The 21,177-nt window shown below is 56.8% G+C and overlaps 2 protein-coding genes across 2 annotated transcripts in view; one reads left to right on the forward strand and one right to left on the reverse strand.

The window, feature by feature from the left end:
- The window catches only part of LOC1280825 (proteasome-associated protein ECM29 homolog), a 33,897-nt gene that overhangs the window by 9,354 nt on the left and 3,366 nt on the right, over window positions 1-21,177 (reverse strand). The gene's annotated exons all lie outside the window — the stretch shown is intronic.
- Window positions 55-21,108, forward strand: LOC1280824 (probable E3 ubiquitin-protein ligase HERC2). Its single transcript, XM_061660781.1, has 11 exons — window positions 55-1,378; window positions 1,502-1,728; window positions 1,803-7,286; window positions 7,361-7,512; window positions 8,469-13,248; window positions 13,318-13,509; window positions 13,576-13,888; window positions 14,446-17,413; window positions 17,493-17,687; window positions 17,756-18,224; window positions 18,291-21,108. Exons 1-11 carry the CDS (start codon window positions 703-705, stop codon window positions 18,432-18,434), a joined length of 15,600 nt encoding a protein of 5,199 aa, XP_061516765.1. The 5' UTR covers window positions 55-702; the 3' UTR covers window positions 18,435-21,108.

Here is a 21,177-nt window from a genome sequence, read left to right on the forward strand (position 1 = left end):
CGTCAAAACCCCTCGCCACGTTGTGCGGGGCGCTGCGCCTGCGCCTGCCCAAAACACAAATGACCTCGCAACGAAACGTCAGCTCGGTTGTCAAACGGTCAACCAGTTGTGAAGAAAATTTTGCCCGAGAGAAAGCAACCAACGTCCCCCAAAACGATTCTGTCCTGTGGCGGGGTGTGGAAAATTGCTTGTTTTTCCTCCCACCAGTCCACATTACTGCCCATTTGCCGTTGCTGCGGGCAGCGCATTTTAGCAAGTTACTCCGTGGAAGAAGATGGCAATCAAAGCAACAATCGTCCAAGTGCACCGTTCCATCGCCTTGGCCAGTGTTTAATTGATCTATTGCGAGGGCATACACATACATACACACGTACGTGAATACACAAATCGAGTTTTCCGTTTTCCACGGGTGTGTGCATAATTACCAGCCTCTATCTCGCTCGCTTCCCTTCCAATTCCCCCCACTCCCGGTGGAGGTATGTGCTAACGTGTGTGTGTGTGAGAGTAGTGCGCGGTGTAAATGCATAGTTGTGTGAAGCCGTGCGCAACGTTGTTGCAAACATAGGTTTTCTTCGCATCGCTTCGATTCGCCTCTTTTCACCACCCCATTTAACAACATTCCCGAGTAGTAGTGGGTGGGTGGGTGGTTGAGGGGCGCTTGGTGCATTACAGTACACGCAGCAAAGCATCTTTCTATGGAACATGATGAACTCCATCAGCGGATCGGGTGCAGTGGGGGCGGCGGCGGCGACAGGGTCGACCGCAGCTCCAGCGGCAACGGCAGCACCACCCACGGCGACGACGACTACAACGACGGCGGCGGCGGCGGCACCAACAACCGCTACGTCAGCGTCGGTCACCCCTCCGTCCGGCGGCGGACAGGGGGAGCTCTACTTCCGGCCGCTGCCCTACTTAAGCTTCAAGTGGATCAAGGCGGACGTGGGCAGCGCGCTCCGTAATGCGGACGATCTGGCCAACCTGTGGAACCACCTCATCCAGGACGAGGAGGTGACGACGGAGCGGGTGCAGACGGCCGTGAACGGGCTGGGCGAGCTGGTCTACCTGCGCCCGGACGGTCGCTACTACTGCGGCAACGTGGCCATACTGTGCGACTGCTGCAAGGGCGTGTGCTCGGCCGTGTCCAAGTGCATCTGTCCGACCTGCGAAGAGCTGGGCGTGCAGGAGGGTGCCGGTGGCGGCGGTGATCCGTCGTCCGGCGCAGCCGCCGGCAGCAACGGAGCGAACGGCCGTAAAGCGCAGACACAGAACCACACACAGTCGTCGCCGGCCGATCAACCCGCCAACGCTGCTGCCGCCGCCGGTGACAGTTCCGCCAGCTCCGTCCTGCTCGACTCGTGGCTGTGGAGCCCAGTGCCTGGTGAGTGTTGCAGTGCCTTTGTGTTGGTGCGGAAAGGTCACTGCCACACACTGCACATGCAACTGCGCAACCAATCCATTCCCCCAACTCGTTTACATGGTTCTTTGTTTCCCTTTTTTGCAGGCACGGAGGATAAGAAGGAATGCATCAAGAAGCTGATCGGCGAACAAAGGGAAATATGCTTGCAGGCGGCCGGCAACTGCCTGTCCGCGAACCGCACCCGCCAGCTGCTGTTCGTGTACCGGCGCTACTTTATAGCACTGCAGGAGATGGGCATGCATCGCGAGACGGAGGAAAAGCAGCACGCGACCGAGCTGGCGACGAGCGAGTGCGATGCGGCAAAGCTGAGCGTACGTGTGCCATAGCCTGCTGCCATTTTAAAGGAAAGCTTTAATAACGTTGCTCTCTCTCTCTCTCACCACAGAAAAACTCCAGCTTGGATCGTACTGCCGGCACGGCCAAAGACTCCGACAAGGCAACGTTCGGGCTGGCACGTGTCGGTACGCGGGCGGCGCTCAATTTCTCCTTTGCCTTTCTGCGCCGCGCCTGGCGCTCAGGCGAAGACGTCGAGCTGTGCAGCGAGCTGCTGTCGGAGGCGCTGGAAGCGCTGCAATCCCTCCCGGAAGCGTCCCTCTTCGACACGTCCCAAATGTCGACGCTCTGGATCGAGGTGGTGGAAAAGTCGATCAAGTTCCTGCGCCAGGTCGTGCTGGGCGATGTGATGGGCGGCCGGTGCCTCGTGCCGAAAGCGGACCGGCACATTGCACTCAATCTGCTGCTCGAGCTGGGCGCCCAGAAGGGCACGCTCGGTGGTTCGCTCGAGGGCGTCTCGCTGCTCCTCACCCTCCACGAAAAGGACCACCAGTCGGACGACAATCGCAGTCCGCCGCAGAACTCGGGCGCCCCGCTAGTGCCGCTCCTGCACCGATACGAGCAGATCGAAAGCTTCGGCTCGTTTGCCACCTCCGACTCGTTCCACTTCGGGCCGACCGAATCGTTCCTGCGCTTTCTCGCCCTGCCCGACAACGAGACGACCTGCGTCGATCTCAAGCTGGCCGCCGTCATCATCATCAGCCATCTGGACCGGCTGGCCAAACCGCACCTGCCCGCCGGCAACTGCTCGACCAAGGGTGCGAGCAAGTACGCCAATGCGCCGAAAATATTCACCCTCGGCTGGAGTGCCTGTGCGCCGGAGCTGTACGGTTTTACCGCGACCGAAGCGATACGGACGGGGTGTGCGGATTTCGACGCGATGGTAACGTCGGTGACGGCCCCGGGGAGTATCGATGGGGCGATGCCCCGCTACTCGACCGCCACCATTGATCTGCTGCTCGATCAGGTGCGCCAGATTGTGTGTGCGGAAAACTGTGTGTACATTCTGACGGACAGTGGCACGGTGCTGTATCTGTCGCATGCAATCTCCATGACGGAGGACAACTATCCGGCGCAGGTGAAGGGGCTGGAGTGTACGATCGTTCAGCTGGCGGCGCATTGCGAAGGACGGCACGTGCTCGCGCTGGCAAGCAGCGGGGATGTGTACTCGTGGGGCAGCGGCGACGGTGGTCGGCTCGGACATGGTGACACGAGCGCGAAAGAGCTACCGACGCGCATAACGGCACTGGCCGACCGGCAGGTGACGGGCGTGTTCTGTGGCTCCTCGTACAGTGCGGCGATTACGGCCAGCGGTGAGCTGTACACGTGGGGCCGTGGTACGTACGGTCGGCTTGGGCACGGCAACTCGGAGGACAAGTACGTGCCGACGCTCGTGACGGCGCTAAAGGCGCACCGGGTCGTGCACGTGGCGCTCGGGTGTGGCGATGCGCACTCGCTGTGCGTGACGGAGGCAGGACTCGCGTTTGCCTGGGGCGACGGTGATTTCGGCAAGCTGGGCAACGAATCGTGCGTCGGCACGTCCGTTCCGGTGCAGGTCGATCTGCCGCAGGCGTCGTGCGTCGTGAAGGTGTTCAGTGGCTCGCAGTTCAGTGTGGCGCTGACGCGCGAAGGAACCGTGTACACGTGGGGCAAGGGACACGGTGGTCGGCTCGGGCACGGCAACTCGGAGCATTCACCCGTCCCGAAGATGGTGCAAGCACTGGAAGGCAAGAAGATCGTCGACCTCGCGGTGGGACTGGCGCACTGCCTTGCTCTCACCGCGTCCGGCGAGCTGTACGGCTGGGGACGAAACGATTTCCAGCAAATCTGCCCGGAGTGTGTGACACGGGATCCCATCATTACGGCGCCGATTTTAACGACACCACCGACGCTTCGTGTCGCCGGGATGGCGGCTGGAGTAGCGCAGAGCCTGTTCTGGTGTCACTCTTCGTCGCACGGCATTCCGGCGAAAATTCCGTTCGTGGTGGACCTGAGCGAGCACACGTTCCGGCTGCTCGATCAGCTGTTGTGCATGGTAAGCGTGACTTCCTCGACCGATGCGTCCCGTCACCCGCCCAGCCAGGAGGCGGAGTGTATTGCGGTGGCTACGCTGAACCTGCTGCGCCTGCAGCTGCACGCCATGATCGTGAACAACGTCCATCCGCGCCAGGTGGGCTTGGTGGAGGGATCGCGCCTGCTCGCGAGTCTGAAAACGCGCATCCTCAGCCTGGCCGGAGGGCCTGTCGTGCTGAAAACGATGCAGGAAGCCGCCCAGTGGACGCTACAGGTTGGCTGGAGTATCATACTGCCGACTGCATCGGAACGAGCCCAAACTTTAACGTCCCTGCTGCCGGCCGGACACGACGGCGGTGCGACCATCGGCTCAGCTGCTCAAACCAGTGCTGGACATCGGTTCATGACCGATCTGCTCGTTGGTTCACTGATGGCCGAGGGAGGTCTGCAGACGGCCCTCAATCAAGCGATCAATCACCACCAGCATCAGAACCCCTTCCAGGCCCAGGAACCACACGGAGCTGGGAGTGGAACGCATCTCTCCCTGCTGCATCTGCTGAAGCAGCTGCTACGGAACAACTCCAGCCTAACGCAGGCTCGGCTCGGGCAGCTCATGCTCGGACCGTACCTCAAACCGGACGATGGCTTCTCTGCACCCGAACCGACCTCCCCGAGCCTGGATCTGCTGCACAAATTCCAGCGGCTGCTCCTTTCGCACCTGTACGCGTCCAAAGCGGACGACCTGAGCGGTGCGGAAGCGCTGCTCTACACCTACATCCAGCAGCTGGTCGGTCCGTGCGTGAACACGCTCGCCAAGGCGTACGAAACGATCCTCCAGGGCAAGGACGGCGTGACCGAGATCCTGCGCAACGACATCTCCGACGCGCTGCTGTACGAGCTGCTGATCGGGCTGGTGGTCATCCAGCAGGACAAACCATTCCTGCTGGCCAACTTCGACTGGAACCGGCACCTGATACCGCTGCTGAACGCGCTGGACGGGTTCAATCGGCTCACGCAGGAGGGCGAACTGCAGGACACGGACGATATGGGGTGGCCGGGAATTGTGAGCCGCGGCGCGTCGAAAGCGATGCCGGTGCAGGAGGAACCGGTGCTGATCCGGCGCAGCGACATCGACAATCACGTGCGCGACGGCGGCTGCTGGGTCATCATCAACGGCAACGTGTACGACGTGAAGGACTACACGCCGGACAATGCACTTACGCAGGAGCTGCTGCAGGCGCACGCCGGGAAGGACATTTCGCTTGAGATCGGCAATCCGCAGCACCGGACGGCGTTCGAGTTCATTACCTCCTACCTGCGGGTGGGCCGGTACGCGGTTAGTGAAATGTACGACAGCACCGCGAACCCGCGGCCGCTCGTGACGCTCACGCACTTCCATTCGGAATGCCTGCTGGCGTATCTGCTCGGACAGCGGGCCAGTATACTGCAGGTCGGGTCGCCCCTGCAGCCGGCCGAGCTGCAGTGTCGCAATCTGCTGAACTCGCACGTGCTAAGCGGCGGGCTACAGGTGCTGCAACCATCGAACCCGTTCGACGAGGAAAAGGGCGAAGCGCGCAGCAGTGGCTCAACGGCCGGCAGCACGCCGACGGACGCGTCCGCCCAGCTGCCGATCGTCGGTGGCGACGGTGTGCCAATGATGGGCAGCTGGCCGATGGTGCTGATTACGCAGCGGGTGGACACACTGCTGGCAAACCTGGGCGAGGGCAAGATCACCGATCCGCTGGTCGCGTCGTGGATTGGCCTTTGCGAGCGGTACTGCAAGGAGCATCATCTCATCTGGCACCAGGAGTTCCCACCGGAGCATCCGGTGATCGAGCTGGAACGGTTGCTAATGGCGGTGCTGATACGGCACCAGGCGCTGGGGCCGCTCGCGCTCGCCGTCATCGATCGGGAGCTGAGTGGGTCGGGCGCGAAACCACCGCCCCCGATCGTTACCATCATACGCACGGTGCACCAGACGAAGTGGGCAATCGTGAAGATGCGCCAGCAGCTGAACCGCAGCTACAAGGAGGTTTGCGCACCGATGATCGACAAGTGCCGCTTTCTGCTGTACGAAATCCGGCCTTCGGTGAGCCTCGAGCAGCACGGGCTGGAGCGGCTACACATACCGCATCGGCCGCCACGCTTTAAAGCGCTCGTGCGGCGCATCATTGCGGAGATGCGGGCGGCCAAGCGGCAGCTGAAGCTGGCCTGCGCCAAGCCGGAGGACATTGTGAACGCCACCATCCAGAGCCAGCTCAGCAGTGGCAAGATCCAGTCGTACGAGAATCTGAGCGGCTGTGGCATCAACAAACAGCAGCAGCAACATCTCGTGTCCGTCGCCGGTGTGGCACTTTCCACCGAAAATCTAGTCAACGAAAGTCTCATCAAGGTGGCCAGCCTGGAGAGTCTCAGCACGTCCGGCCACGTGCATCGGCGCGCGTCCGTTGATCGATCCGCCTCGCCGGTCATCCTGCACCGTAGCAACAGCCCGGCCCTGTCCAAGTTAGCCTCGTCCAATGAAAATCTGCTCGATGCGGACGGGCCGCAGCCAGGGGACGGTACCAACACCAACACGGTCGGCGGTGGCGGCGGTGTCGCGGTGGACGTGACGGGCACACTGGAACCCGGCGACAATGCAACGGTGGAAGGGAACGAGAAGAAAATCACCTTCACCAACGATGAGCAGATTAAAACGCCCACAAACGAAATGATCGAATTTCACGGCACGGCGGGAGGGAAGACGGCCAAAACGGCGTTCCCGCAGGATGGGGACGATTTCCTGAACAACGTGATCGCAAACCTGAGCGACAAGTGTCTGCTCGAGTCGTACCCGGTGGAGTTTAAAACCGGCATCAGCCAGCAGGTGGTCGATTTCATCCTGCACGACCAGTGCGACGTGGAAACGCTGCGCCGCGCCATGTACTGCCAGATCCAGCGCTACCAGCTGCGCAAGCAGGGGCTGGAGATGTTCCACGAGCTGTTGCGCATCGCCGGGCTGTTCGATGCGGTGCAGTACAATCTGTTTAACGGATTTCTCGGTTTGCATTTAGGGCACGGTTGTGTGCGAAACCAGACGGTGGGTAGCAATGGGGAAAGTGTGCCTCATGTGCAGCAGCAACAGCGCGAGTCGGAGCACGTGCTGGACAATTTGAACATGATCACGGCGTACCAGAAGGCGGACATACTGATCGCACACGCCAAGATCGTCGAGTGGGCGGTGCTGGAGCTGCAGAAGTACGTGAATCAGGATAAAATTAATGGCCGCCATCGGACGCACGGTGAGAAGGATAATTCGAACCTGGGCACGTACGTGTTTCTGAAGAAGCTGCCCCGGGCTCGGTTTTTGCTGAGCATTTTTGGCATCCTGTCGCGCACGTACGAAGCGAACGAGCTGAGCCTGCTGATTAATGCGGGCATACTGGGAAGCATTATGGGGCTGCTGCGACAAACGGGCGCTGATATGCCGAGCAGCAAAAACACCTCCGACACGTCGGTCATTTACGAGGATGTTGTGACAAATGTAAGTACAATAGCACAGCTACCAAATAGAAGAAAAAGCATTTTCATTTATTTATACTCTCTCTCGTTTCATAGTTGAAATCTTCAAAGGAAGGGCTTTCCGGGCCGGAACTTTCCAAATTCATGAAGGTAGGAACAAGAATTGCACGGGGCGCAGACTGGAAGTGGGGCGAGCAGGACGGCCCCGGCGGTGAGGGGCGCATTATCAGTGAAATTGGAGAAGATGGGTAAGTGAATGAGAATTTGGCAAAAAGAACTTACAGGATTTCGAATCACATAAAGGAATAGTTCAATCACTTAGGGAAATGTTGCAAATCGGTAGGGGAATATTGCAAGCATGCTGTGGAAGTTTGCAATCGACTAGGGGAATTTTGCAAGCATACTGTGGTAACCCTGTATAACCCACGTTGCACGCAGGTCTTAAAATTGCATGCAAAATCACTCAAAATCTTGCCCCGATTGGAAAATAGAGCGCGATAAAATTAAAATGGTTTTCAATTTTAATGATTTAACATTATTAAACACGTTTTAAATAATCCGTGCTCCAATTAGTGATGGGTAATCCGGAGCGGAGTCATGGATCAACTCCGACTCCGGTGCGCATAATATGACTCCGGCTCCGGATCATAACTGAATTCGACTCCGGATCAGTCCGGATCAGTCCGGATCAGTCCGGATCAGTCCGGATCAGTCCGGATTACTCCGGATCACTCCGGATCACTCCGGAATTATCGTTTAGACAATTCTTGATGAGTTCATTGACTTGCAAGTCGTACATCGAATATACGAAAACTGATCCGGAGTAATCCGGAGTGATCCGGAGTGATCCGGAGTGATCCGGAGTGATCCGGAGTAATCCGGACTGATCCGGACTGATCCGGACTGATCCGGACTCGGAGTCGATGAGTCCGAGGGTTTTTGCGAACGCACCCCCCCCCCCCCCCGCTAAACTGTCCGGAGCAACTCCGAGTCCGACTCCGAGGGGTGCCGGAGTTGGATCAATCCGACTCCGGAAAAAAATTGTATTTACCCATCACTAGCTCCAATCCGGACGATTATTGAAATCTTTTTGCATGCAATGTTAAGACTTGCGTGCAACCTGAGTTGTAAGTTCTTTTTATCGAGCATTTTGCTATAAATTTCGATTGTAAAACCAAACTAACTTTACCTCCATTTCTTCCAGCTGGGTGCGCGTAGAGTGGGACAATGGATCCACCAACTCGTACCGGATGGGCAAGGAGGGCAAGTACGATCTCCGGCTGGCGGACAGTGCGCTGAAGGCGCTCTCCCCCGACAAGGACAGCGAGCGGGAAGACTTCATCGATCACGCACTGAGCCACGAATCGCACCCGACCAAGCTGCTGCGCAACGTGTGCATCAAAACGCTCCAGATGCTGTTCGCGTCGGTCGGGCTGCACGCGGAAAGGATGGAGCAGAACGCGCTCCGCACGGTCGCCTCGCTGTTCCGCATGATGCTGCAGCCGAGCGATTTCAATCGCACCGGTACTGCCAACGGACCGCCGGCACCGGGCACCAGCTGTTACAGTTTCGGGCTCGAGCAGTGGACCGTGCTTGGGTTTTTGCGTGCAATTTCGTTTACGCCGGCGCTGTCGCGCCAGCTGACCACGCCGCTGTGGATAGAGCTTGCGTTTAAGATACTGAACGCGCCGATCGCGAGCAAGAAGGACGTGTACAAGAAGCTGCACTGTCTGCGGCTGCTGCAGTCGACGCTGGTGAACTGGACGCAGGCGGAAAAGCATCGCGTCGACAGCATCATCAGCCAGCTGTTCGATGTGCTGGGACGGATTTCGCTTACCTGTCCGAACGATTCGTCCCTGCTGGCCAGTGCGGTCGATGCGAAGTCGCGCGTCCTGTACAGCTCCTCGCACAGTGGCACGGTCGCGGAGGAGCTGGTCGTTTTGATCCGCCGGCTGCACACGCTCCCACTGTGGAACGAAAGCATCAACTCGTTCATACAGCAGAAACTGTGCCTGACGGCGGACATATTCCTCGAGAACGATCTGGACGGCATCGGGGAGGGTGAGAAGCGTGCGATCATGGGTACGCTCGGCACGATCGGAGGCTGCGACTCGCGGCCACGCATCGGGCTGAACATTACGCTCGACGGCGTGCGGGGCACGATCTCGCGCATGACCAAGAAGGGCAAGGTGGTGATGAACGTGCACGGTGCGGCGGAGACGAAAAAGATTCCCATCTTCAAGGTGGCCGAGTGTGCGGACGTGGGAGCGTTCAGTCTGTCCAAGGTGACCATCAGCGAGATGCTGCTCAACTCGTGGTCGGTGATGTTTTACGGCATTGGGCAGCTTGTTCCGCTGGGCGGAGGCGGTGGTGGTGGTGATGGGTGTGCCAATGCAGCGCTGCTCCAAAGTCAGCAGATCAACTTTGCCACGCTGAAAGCGACGAAGGTGCTGTTCCGCAACCAGAGCCTACTGCGACGCATTCTGCGCCAACGATCGCCGGGACTGACGAAGAGTGCCTCGCGGGACAGTGTTTCGTCCGATCGCGACGGGGACAGTCCGGAGCCGGATGAGGGGAAAACACGCTCGGAATCGAACACATCCGACGAGTCGCAAGCGTTCTACACGGCAGAGCTGTTGATCCAAACCATCCTGCTGCGCGCTACGCAACCAAGCCCACTAAAAGCGTGCTACACGTACCAGGAGATGGAGCTTGCGGCGCTAAACATCTCGCAAATGCTGGCCAGTCATATTCACTACTCGTCGGGCGATGGTGCCGGGGGCCAGATGGCGTCCAGTGGATGTAACAAACGCCCGATGGCACTCGGCCAGCCCACCATGATACACGGCGTGCCGGTGTACAATAACGAGTCGGCCTCACTTGGCGGCGATGGTCAAGCGGTGCAAGCGATGGGATCGCTCGAAAGCAATGCTACAAGCACACGCAGTGGTCGGACGCGCACATCGAACGCGTTCATAGCGCCGACGCCCCTGGTGGCGCAAATCATGGAGATGGGCTTTACCCGCAAATCGGTTGAGCTGGCGTACAAGAGCTTGATGCAGCAGAACGAAAACGCTAACCCGACGGCGGAACAGATCATACAGTGGATACTGGAGCATCCGGAGCTGACCGCCAGCCTGGGACTCGGCAGCGGCGGCAAGCAGGGCGACGGTGAGCAGCACGATCACGATCTGCGCGGCCACAGCGACACGGAAAGCGTCAGCTCGGACACGATGGACGGTGCCTCGTCGCAGCACGACTATCAGCAGCAGCACCCGCATCACGGCGGTGGCCCGGGGACGCTGTACAAAGCGCGCGAAGACTTCAAATCGGCCGACCAGTACGCGATGTACGTGCGGGGCATCATCTGCCCGGGCATGCTGGTGCGCTGCTGCCAGGAGTTCGAGGAGATACGCAAGGGCGACATCGGCACGGTGGAGAAGGTGGAGCCGGAAGGGCTGCACGATCTGAACGTGCGCGTCGACTGGCAGATGCACGATCGACCGTACTGGATGTGCTTCGTGCATCTGGAGATGCTCGAACCGCCGACGATATCGTCCGATCCGGCCGGCTGTGGTGGCATCATGGTTGGGTCGCAGGTTCGTCTACTGCGTGCGCACGTTTCGCGCCACCGGTTCCCGTCGCTGTCAGCACCGCGCGGCACCACGGGCGTGGTAAGCTCGCTGACCGGCAGCGAAGCGATAGTGGAATTCCCCCAGCAAACGCTGTGGAAGGGTAGCATCAGCGAGCTGGAGCTGATATCGAACCCCACGACGTACGGGACGGCGGGAGCCGGTGCGCTCTCCGCCAACGGTGCCGCCGGTGGCGGAGTGTTTGACATCATCGACGATTGGTCGCGCTGCATCCGCTCGCTGTCGGTTTCATCCAACGAGGCGTCCGCCAAGTATCTGCTGGACCGCAGCACCAACAACTACTGGCAGAGCGCTAGCACCGCGGTGCAGGGCAAGCACTGGATACGGCTCGAGATGCACGACCAGGTGCTGGTACAGTCGCTGTCGATCATCGTCGATCCGGACGATTTCTCGCACATGCCGTCGCTGGTGGTGATGCGCGTCGGCGACGACAGCTTCTCCATGACCGATCTGCGCTGGGTGTCGATCAATCCGACCACCGTCACGATGCCGCTGCTCACCGACTGCAAGCAGTACTACCGCTGGATCGAGATACGCATCAAGCAGTGCCGCAACAATGGCATCCAGTGCCGGGTGCACGGGCTGTCGATTGTCGGCAAGCGGCGCCAGACGGACGTCGACATGATGCTGCAGAGTGCGGGCTTCCTGGCGTCGGAGAATGAAACGATCGCCGAGCCGAGCTACTCGACCTCGTCGAACTACGCGGACGAGCCGGCCTCGCTGAACGACGAGGTGTCGTCGAAGGTGCTGGTGTGGGGGCTGAACGATAAGGAGCAGCTCGGTGGACTGAAGGGCTCGAAGGTGAAGCTACCGACGTACTCGTCCGTGCTGAGCCAGCTGAAGCCGATCCACATTGCGGGCGGATCAAAGTCGCTGTTCATCGTGTCGCAGGACGGGAAGCTGTACGCGTGCGGCGAGGGCACGAATGGGCGGCTGGGCTTGGGGCACAACAACAATGTTCCGACGCCCAAGCAAGTGCCGATACTGAGCCAGTACGTGGTGAAGAAGGTGGCCGTCCACTCGGGAGGCAAACACGCGATGGCACTTACGCTGGACGGGAAGGTGTTTTCGTGGGGCGAGGGCGAGGACGGCAAGCTCGGGCACGGCAATCGGTTGACGCTGGAAAAGCCGAAGCTGATTGAAACGCTGCGCACGAAGCGCATTCGGGATATTGCGTGCGGATCGAGTCACAGTGCCGCCATCACCAGCTCGGGCGAGCTGTACACGTGGGGCCTGGGCGAGTATGGACGGCTCGGGCACGGCGATAACTGTACGCAGCTGAAGCCGAAGCTAGTGACTGCACTGCAGGACCACCGCGTGGTGCAGGTGGCGTGCGGCAGCCGGGACGCGCAGACGCTCTGCCTGACGGAGGATGGTTTGGTGTTTTCCTGGGGCGATGGAGACTTTGGCAAGCTGGGAAGGGGCGGCTCCGAGGGCTGCTCCATTCCGCACCAGGTCGACCGGCTGAACGGGGTCGGCGTGATGCAGATCGAGTGCGGGGCACAGTTCAGTCTGGCGCTTACGAAAGCCGGCGAGGTGTGGACGTGGGGCAAAGGCGATTACTATCGGCTGGGCCATGGAACGGATCAGCACGTGCGCAAACCGACCCCAATTCAAGGGCTGCGTGGCAAGAAAGTCATCCACGTGGCCGTCGGTGCGCTGCACTGTCTCGCCGTAACGGACAGCGGGCAGGTGTACGCGTGGGGCGACAATGATCACGGCCAGCAGGGATCAGGCAACACGATCGTCAACAAGAAGCCGAGCCTCGTGCTCGGGCTGGATGGAATCTTCGTGAATCGGGTAGCGTGCGGCAGCTCACACTCGGTCGCCTGGAGCCTGCCCCAGAATCAGACGGAAAAGGACAAGAAGGAACCGGTTCCGTTTGCCGTGGCGAAGGATCCGCTCGGCAGCCACAGCTTGGGTATTTACGCATCCGATACGGAGGCAACGACCTCGTCTCCGCTGCCCGTACCGAGTGGTAGCAAGCAGCAGCGACCATCGCTTTCGGAGATTGTGCTCTCGCTTGAGACGGCCAGCGCAAGACAGGCGGCCCTGTCGCACATTATCAACGCGATGAGCATTCTGCATGCCCGGTCGTGCATTATAGCGGCCCTTACCTGCCATTCGCAGGTGAGCGCCACGGACAAGATGGCCACGTACGGGCATGGTGGTGGCGATACGATGGTGCGTGCCGTTTCGCCCATATCGGAAGGGGACGAAACGGGCGCGAAGGCGACGGTCGCGGAGAGTACACTGGCGCAGCAGAACGAAACGATCGCGCACGGTGGAGGGGAAGGTCCTGCAGATATCGCGGGGCTGAATGCCGTAACGGTAAGCAGGGAGGGACGAAGTGTCGGTGAGCTCTGATGGATTAATTTTACTTTTTTTAATTCTTTATAGACGAACGAATTTCTTGACGGCGATATACCGATCATCTCCGGGATGAATAACACGCTCGGGGCGTACCGCAGCTTGACCGGATCGCTCTCGCTGTCCGCATCGATATCTAGTTGCAATGCAACGCAGCGCCAGTCGAAGATGTCGGCCAGTGCTATGTCCGTTATGGCGGCCACAATGACGCATCACGATGAGGTACGTTAATTTGAAAGCTTTTCTTTGAAAGATATGGAATGATTTTAAATTTAAACTCTTTTGCAGATAATGAACGAAGCGAACGCTAGCAATCTGGACGACTTCACTGCGTTGCTTGGCGAACCGGAAGCAAAGCATTTGATCGAGCTGCTCAAGTTGAGCGTGTTTGGGCGAACCGGTGCCGCCAGCACGTCGGAAACGATCGCCAGCACTCTAATTGCGCTGGCCAAGTCGAACACAACCATCGCGAACATGCTGATCGAAACGTGCATCACGGAGCTGGAGGATCTGTGCACCTCGCGCCACTCGCTGGGCAAGCTGCCGAAGCCGGTGGTGCAGGAGACGAGCCATCCCTACATTGACGATATCATACTTGTTGGTAAGCTAGAGAGATACCGTTAGAAACTAAAATATTTCACGGGATCCAAGCCGGGACTCGAAATTTATAGATGCAGGGAGTCCATTATAATTTAATCTCATATTAACAAAGATTAACGAATCTCCAATAATCCTTGAAAATTCATCAAACTCGAATGTAGTGATGGGTAAAGGTGGCAAAAATCCGGATTAGACTCCGATCCGATTCAGATAAATTCGGAATCGACTCCGGAAGGTAGGTCCACTCTGCATTATCCGGAGTCGTCCGGGGTCGTTCGGAGTCGTGGTGAGAGCACAGCACTACTCTAATGTAGCAATTGTGTAAATCCTTTACATCATATTACAGTTAAAGAATATGTCAATTTTCAATGTGAATATGTGTATTCTTATTGGAAGAATTATTTTTCAGCTTTATTTATACCTCATTTAGTATGTTTATTGATTAATCCATCGGGATCTTGAAGATCCTACATCCTGATCTTCAAAAGATCCTTCCTCCATAATACTAAATACTCCATACTCCATAATACTAAACTGCCCTTCTAATCCACACAACAGGACACGTGAAAATTCCCGGTGCCGAATCGCTGCGCATCGAGTTTGACAGCCAGTGCTCGACGGAGCGCCGTAACGATCCGCTAATAATTATCGATGGATCGGGTAACGTGATAGCGACACGGTCCGGCCGCGAGTACGCACAGTGGGCACAGGAAATTCGCATCCCGGGCGATCAAATGCGCTGGAAGTTTACCAGCGACAACTCCGTCAATGGTTGGGGCTGGCGGTTCTACGTGCACGGCATCATGCCGGAGTCTTACCTGCAAGAGCTTGGCTCAGATCGCACCGTACTGTCGCAACCCTCGATTGCGCTCGTCATGGCGCTGCTAGACTCGCTTCCCGTGCCCACCTCGAACGCGAGCATTCTCGTACGGCTCACGTCGGCCCTGTCGCAGTGCGCCCAGCTCAGCTCGCTGACGGTGGCGCAGCGTATCTGGTCGTTGAAGAAGATGCACCAGCTGCTGTGCAGCAACAGTGCCGCCCTGGCGAAGGACGGCTCCCGGCCAATGGATGCTGCCGTGACGGAGATACTGACACCGCTCGTTCCTATCATACTGCGCCAGTACGAGTACGAAGAGCCGCAGGTGCGCAGTGGCATCCATCTGATGCACTCGGAGTACTTCAAAACGCTTGTGGCGCTGGCGTGCGATATGCACATGGACACGCTGCTACTGCCCGCGGCAGATCCGCACCGTTGGGCCTGGTTCCGGCGCTACTGTGCGGCGGTCCGCGTCGCCCAGGCACTCACCCGTCGCACGCATCTGCCATCCACGTTCTGTCTGGAGGTACGCAAGAAGCTTGCGGAAATAGCGTCTCCAGCTACGCCCGCCCACACGTCGGTCAGCGCGGGTGCTATCAGCCAAGGAAGCGGTGCCGGGGATGGTTATTCTTCGCTGATCCAGCACACCTCGAGCCATTCGAGCTTGCTTAGCCAGAGCCACCCGCTAGCGTTCGAGCTGACCAGCACGATCAGCAGTAGCAGCACCACCACCAGTAGCAGCAGCACCGGCACAACCACCATCACAGCGGGAAGCAGCGAATCGTTGCCCGTGAACGCGACCGGCAGCGAGGTGACGAAGTATCTGCACGAAGATCACGCCTACTTCACACCGCAGTACGACTCGCAGCTGCTGCAGTGGTTCAACCGGCGGCCAGAGGATTGGGCCTTCTCGTGGGGCGGCGCCAGCACAATCTTCGGCTGGGGTCACAACCATCGCGGCCAGCTCGGTGGGCTGGACGGAAGTCGCATTAAAAATCCAACCCCATGCGAAGCGTTGAGCTTGCTGCGCCCGATACAGATTGCCGGTGGCGAACAGACACTGTACGCCGTCACGCCGGACGGGAAGCTGTACGCAACCGGGTACGGTGCGGGCGGTCGGTTGGGTGTCGGCGGAACGGATTCCGTCACAACGCCCACGCTCGTCGAATCGCTCCAGCATGTGATGATCAAGAAGGTGGCGGTCAATTCGGGCGGCAAGCACTGCCTGGCGCTGTCCTCCGACGGCGAGGTGTTCTCGTGGGGCGAAGGTGAAGATGGCAAGCTGGGGCACGGCAATCGGGACAGCTACGATCGGCCGAAGCTGATCGAATCGCTGTCCGGGATCGGCGTGGTGGACATTGCGTGCGGCAGTGCGCACTCCGCGTGCATCACCATACAGGGCCACGTGCTGACGTGGGGCAAGGGCCGGTACGGACGGCTGGGGCACGGTGATTCGGAGGACCAGCTGCAGCCGAAGCTGGTAGAAGCGCTGCTCGGGTACCGGGCGATCGACATCGCTTGCGGGTCGGGTGACGCCCAAACGCTCTGCATCACGGACGACGATAACGTGTGGAGCTGGGGTGACGGAGACTACGGCAAGCTGGGACGGGGCGGATCCGACGGCTGCAAGGTGCCGATGAAGATCGAAAGCCTGGCCGGGCTGGGCGTGACCAAGGTGGAGTGCGGCTCGCAGTTTTCGGTCGCGCTGACCCGCTCGGGCAGCGTGTACACCTGGGGCAAGGGCGACTACCATCGGCTGGGCCACGGCAACACGGACCACGTGCGGCGGCCGAAGAAGGTGGCCGCGTTGCAGGGCAAGAAGATCATCTCGATCGCTACCGGGTCGCTGCACTGCGTCGCCTGCAGCGACGCGGGCGAAGTGTTCACCTGGGGCGACAACGACGAGGGCCAGCTGGGCGATGGGACGGTCTCGGCCATACAACGGCCCCGACTGGTGCAGTCGCTGCAGGGCAAGCACATCGTGAAGGTGATTTGCGGTTCCGCACACACGCTGGCCCTGTCGACGTACCAGCTGAGTGAAGCAGTTCGACCGCCGCCATCACCCCCGCTGGAGTACGATCTCGTGCGCGACATTGCGCCGGAAGTGCTGCACGCTCGGCTGGTGCTGCTGCACCACTTCTCCGAGCTGCTGTGCCCGTGTCTGGCGATGCTGCCGATTGCGGGCCCACTCTCGCTCGCCTCGCTGAAGGACGTGCTGGTGTACTCGATCAAGGAGACCGGCTTCCGGAAGGTGATCCAGACGACGATGGTGCGCGACAAACCGCACGGGCCCGTCATCGAGCTGAACCGCATCCAGGTGAAGCGTTCGCGCATGCGCTCCGGCAACGGGCTGGCCGGCGTTGACGGCATGAAGAGCGTTTTCGGCCAGATGGTGCAGAAGCTGCCGCTGCTGACGCAAGAAGCCCTGTCCATGCCGCATCGCGTTTGGAAGGTGAAGTTTGTGGGCGAAAGTGTGGACGATTGTGGTGGCGGTTTCAGCGAATCGATTGCGGAGATGTGCGACGAGCTGCAGAACGGTAGCGTGCCGTTGCTCATACAAACGCCGAACGGGCGGGGTGAGGCAGGCGCCAACAGGGACTGCTTTTTGCTAGATCCAACGCTCACCTCCGTGCTGCACATGAACATGTTCCGGTTTTTGGGTGTGCTGATGGGGATAGCCGTGCGTACGGGATCGCCGTTGAGTTTGAAGTAAGTAAAGAAGCATTTTTTTATTTTTTTAACCCTCAATAATGACGTCACTTTTGCCGCTTACTCAACCGTTTTGCAGTCTTGCGGAACCCGTGTGGCGTCAACTGTGCGGAGAAACGTTACGTCCAGCCGATCTAACCGAGGTAGATCGGGACTACATTACCGGACTGCTGTACATTCGCGACGTGGAAAGCGACCCGAAAGTGTTTGCCTCGATCGAGCTGCCCTTCTCAACGCCGTCTGCCAAAGGACACGAAGTGCCGCTGTCTACTAAGTAAGTTTAGAGCTGTCATCATGGTCTATATAGCTTCTAATAAGCTAATCTCTCCTTACAATCGCTAGATACACAAAAATAACGCCCGAAAATCGCAACGAGTACGTGAAGCTTGCCCTCAACTATCGCATCCACGAGTTCGACGAGCAGGTCAAAGCCGTCCGGGACGGCATGTCCAAGGTAATCCCAGTGCCGCTACTGTCGCTCTTTTCCGCCGCCGAGCTGCAGGCGATGGTCTGCGGTTCGCCCGACATTCCACTCTGCCTGCTGAAAACGGTCGCCACGTACAAGGGCGTCGAGTCGACCTCCCCGCTCGTGCAGTGGTTCTGGGAGGTGATGGAAGAGTTCACCAACCAGGAGCGGTCGCTGTTTCTGCGCTTCGTCTGGGGCCGGACGCGCCTGCCCCGCACCATTGCCGATTTTCGTGGCCGCGACTTTGTGCTGCAGGTGCTGGACAAGTACAACCCGCCGGACCACTTCCTGCCCGAAAGCTATACCTGCTTTTTCCTGCTAAAAATGCCCCGTTACTCCTGCAAGGTACGACACCGGTGGGAAATAATGTGCGTTAGAGCGGATAATAAACGCTTTATTTTCTCTTTTTAGGCTGTTTTGCAGGAGAAGCTCAAGTACGCGATTTACTTCTGCAAAAGCATCGATACGGACGAGTACGCGCGGGTCGCGATGGGCGATCCGACCGAAGCGACCGGCAGCGAGGACAACAGCGACATCGAGTCGGTACTGTTTTAACTTCCGCTTCTGGCGAGAAGAAGGAGCCCCCCCCCAAGTGCGTGCTGAACACGTGTCGGCCGACACAACCGTGCCTCACACATTCTCCTAGGAGCTTACTCGACTGATTAAATTGGACTGAGACGCAATCCGTGCATCACACGCGTGTGTTCATTCAGGAAACAAACACAAAAACCCGAAGCAGCAGGAGGTAAATCATGATGATCTCCATTAGCAAACTGGCTGTTACTTCATCAGCTTCTCGTTGCATCCTCTCCCCTCTTCACATAGGAGGGAGAACAAGACAAAGAGAATGTAAACGAGTACGTACGTATGTTCGCGCCCCTGCTACAAAATAAGAGTGCTCTCGTTTGAACATGCGGTTCTAGCTTTTGTGGAAAATTGATTTCGATTCCCTCTTCTCTATCTCTCTCTCTTATACTAGCCAGAGCAACCGCAATCCCTTTATTCCCGCTAACATTCCAGTAGCTGCTATCCACAGTGTGTTGGGCAATCAGAGCAAAAAAGAGTAACATTTCATTGGTGTAGACCGATTAAACTAGCACTTAAATAGTAGTCACACACACACACACCCATACAGATATACAACAACGGTAGCACACTTTGTAGCGAAGGTGCGAATAGAGATTATATGTTTGTTATCGAAAGGATGCTCTATCAAGTCACGGCTATGTTTGTAAACGATGTGAGCGGGAAGACTCCCCCCACCACACCCCTAGTCCATGTGCAAGTTGGTGGCCGAGAAGGAATGGTTAAGATTTGTTGAAGCAATAGAGAATTTAATAGTCGGAAAGGAGGTAAAACACACGGTGCATGCGCATTGTTTAGCAGCAGCAGCAGCAGCCTGTAGACTCTCTTTTCGTATGTGTTGGTGCGTCTGTCACGCCTACTAAGATAATCAAAAATAACTGCAACTATTACTAACTGTGGAAGATTATTTCCAACGCAATTTAGTGCCCAGTGTGCCGAACTACTGACAAGCAAAGAGAGCAAACGTTTGGTGAGGCACTGTTAATGGTTCCGGTATGATTTCACAGCAGTTTTGGTAGCGAAGCCTGGGTTTGAATATAGCACAGATACCGTAATCGCAATTGAACAGTTGCTTTGTGTGCTTATCACGCGTCAACATTTTTGAATTCAATGATTCGATAATGAAAATTAGATCGTACAAAAGAAGATACAGGGTTTTCCAGGAGCTCTCATAGTTGTGGGACACTTCCTTGACTCTTTCTTATTGGAAATGATCTTCATATGATGGAAATTTGGCTCTACAGCACCTCTCATTTGAAATTCCTATTGGATTTGTCCAACAAGAGTGCTACGAGTTCAATTACCATTACATTAGGTTCATTTCACGTAAGCAGGAGTCAAAAAAGTGTCCCAAAGCTATGAGAACTCCAGGATAACCCTGTAAAGAAAAAGAAAACGCTTTCTTTTGCACTGAAATTAGCATACACAGATTGCAAAGAGCTAGCTTTACTTGCGATTAAGGCTCATCAGAAGTACTCAACTGCTATCAAACGTTTAGCGCGTACACGCCCCAAGCTCCATGGTAATTGTAGGTTTTGCACTTTGCAAGTAAAGATAGCCGATAGACCGATATGTAACCAAAAAAAAAAACGGAGGAACTAAATCCCGAAGAATTATAAAAGCATACAAGCTAAACAACATTACAGACGATGGCAATTATTCATTAGCGTTCACAAAAAAGGTAGTGTGTTAGCAGTAGCATATATTAGTAGCCATTCTGCGGTTGGGCTAAATAAATGCGGGGGGAAAGGATTAAACATCACCCGCCAAGTGTAGTTCGCTAGACACCCTAGCTGCGCTTAGGACATTAGGAACGGGCCACTGGTGGAAAACTAGTTAGCGGGCATGTGTGTATTAGCTGTTATAAACAGAAAGGCGACCTAAAAACGGCACTATCGTGCAATTTGCATCAGTATAAGTTAGGCCACTCTAACTGCTAAGAGTAATTTATTTTTATTTATTTATTTTCATTCGTTAGGCCCATTACACTGCATTGCTTCGCCGGTGCATTACTGCGTTCGATGGGCACTGGTTTCACTTTTCGGGGGATCTAGCTATAGCGGAGGGGTTGTTGTAGCACAACACACGTGTGAAATTCCATCCAAAAAAAAACAAACAAAAGAAAGGACGGATTAGTGTTAGACGAACGGATCCAAGAGGATGTTATTATTGACTGCACTCGCTTTACACACGCCTTGTATTTGTACGTTATTTCTACCAGAGACATATAATAATATGTAATGCTAGTGCAAAACTACCCGCGCCGTTCCCACAGCCCCCAGGGAGGTACCCCTGTTCTCCCAGGTCTCACTAATCCAACCATTTCCCGGGGCACAGCAGCACTACTGTGATTGATGTTTTACTTTACGTTTCATTTGCTTAATGTGTTGTGTGTGTGTTGTTTGTCTGTGTTTTAACAACACTCAAACTCTATCCCTCTAACTCTTTCTCTCTATGTGTTTTTACTTCCGATCCTATCCTGCCGATATAAAGAAAAGTAAAGGGTAGTAATTGGAGAGATGGAGGTAATGTGTACTACCCGATTATACCATATTGTGGAAAACTAAGAAATGAAATCTCAAAATAAACAATCACTTCTAGAGCATAGTTGTACCATTTGCGTACGCGTAAGAATAACATTCAATATCAAAGTATTGGAATTCTATGTGTGTAATGAAAGAATGTAGGTTTTTTAATACAAATCTTAAAATTC

This window comes from Anopheles gambiae, chromosome 3 (assembly GCF_943734735.2).
Source record: "Anopheles gambiae chromosome 3, idAnoGambNW_F1_1, whole genome shotgun sequence".
NCBI lineage: Eukaryota > Metazoa > Arthropoda > Insecta > Diptera > Culicidae > Anopheles > Anopheles gambiae.

Excerpts from the sequence above, each read along its gene's own strand:
- LOC1280824 (XM_061660781.1), top strand. The coding sequence starts at position 703 with ATGATGAACTCCATCAGCGGATCGGGTGCAGTGGGGGCGGCGGCGGCG. Across the intron at positions 1,379-1,501 it reads GCTGTGGAGCCCAGTGCCTG|GCACGGAGGATAAGAAGGAA; the intron begins GTGAGTGTTGCA and ends CCTTTTTTGCAG. Across the intron at positions 7,287-7,360 it reads ACGAGGATGTTGTGACAAAT|TTGAAATCTTCAAAGGAAGG; the intron begins GTAAGTACAATA and ends CTCGTTTCATAG.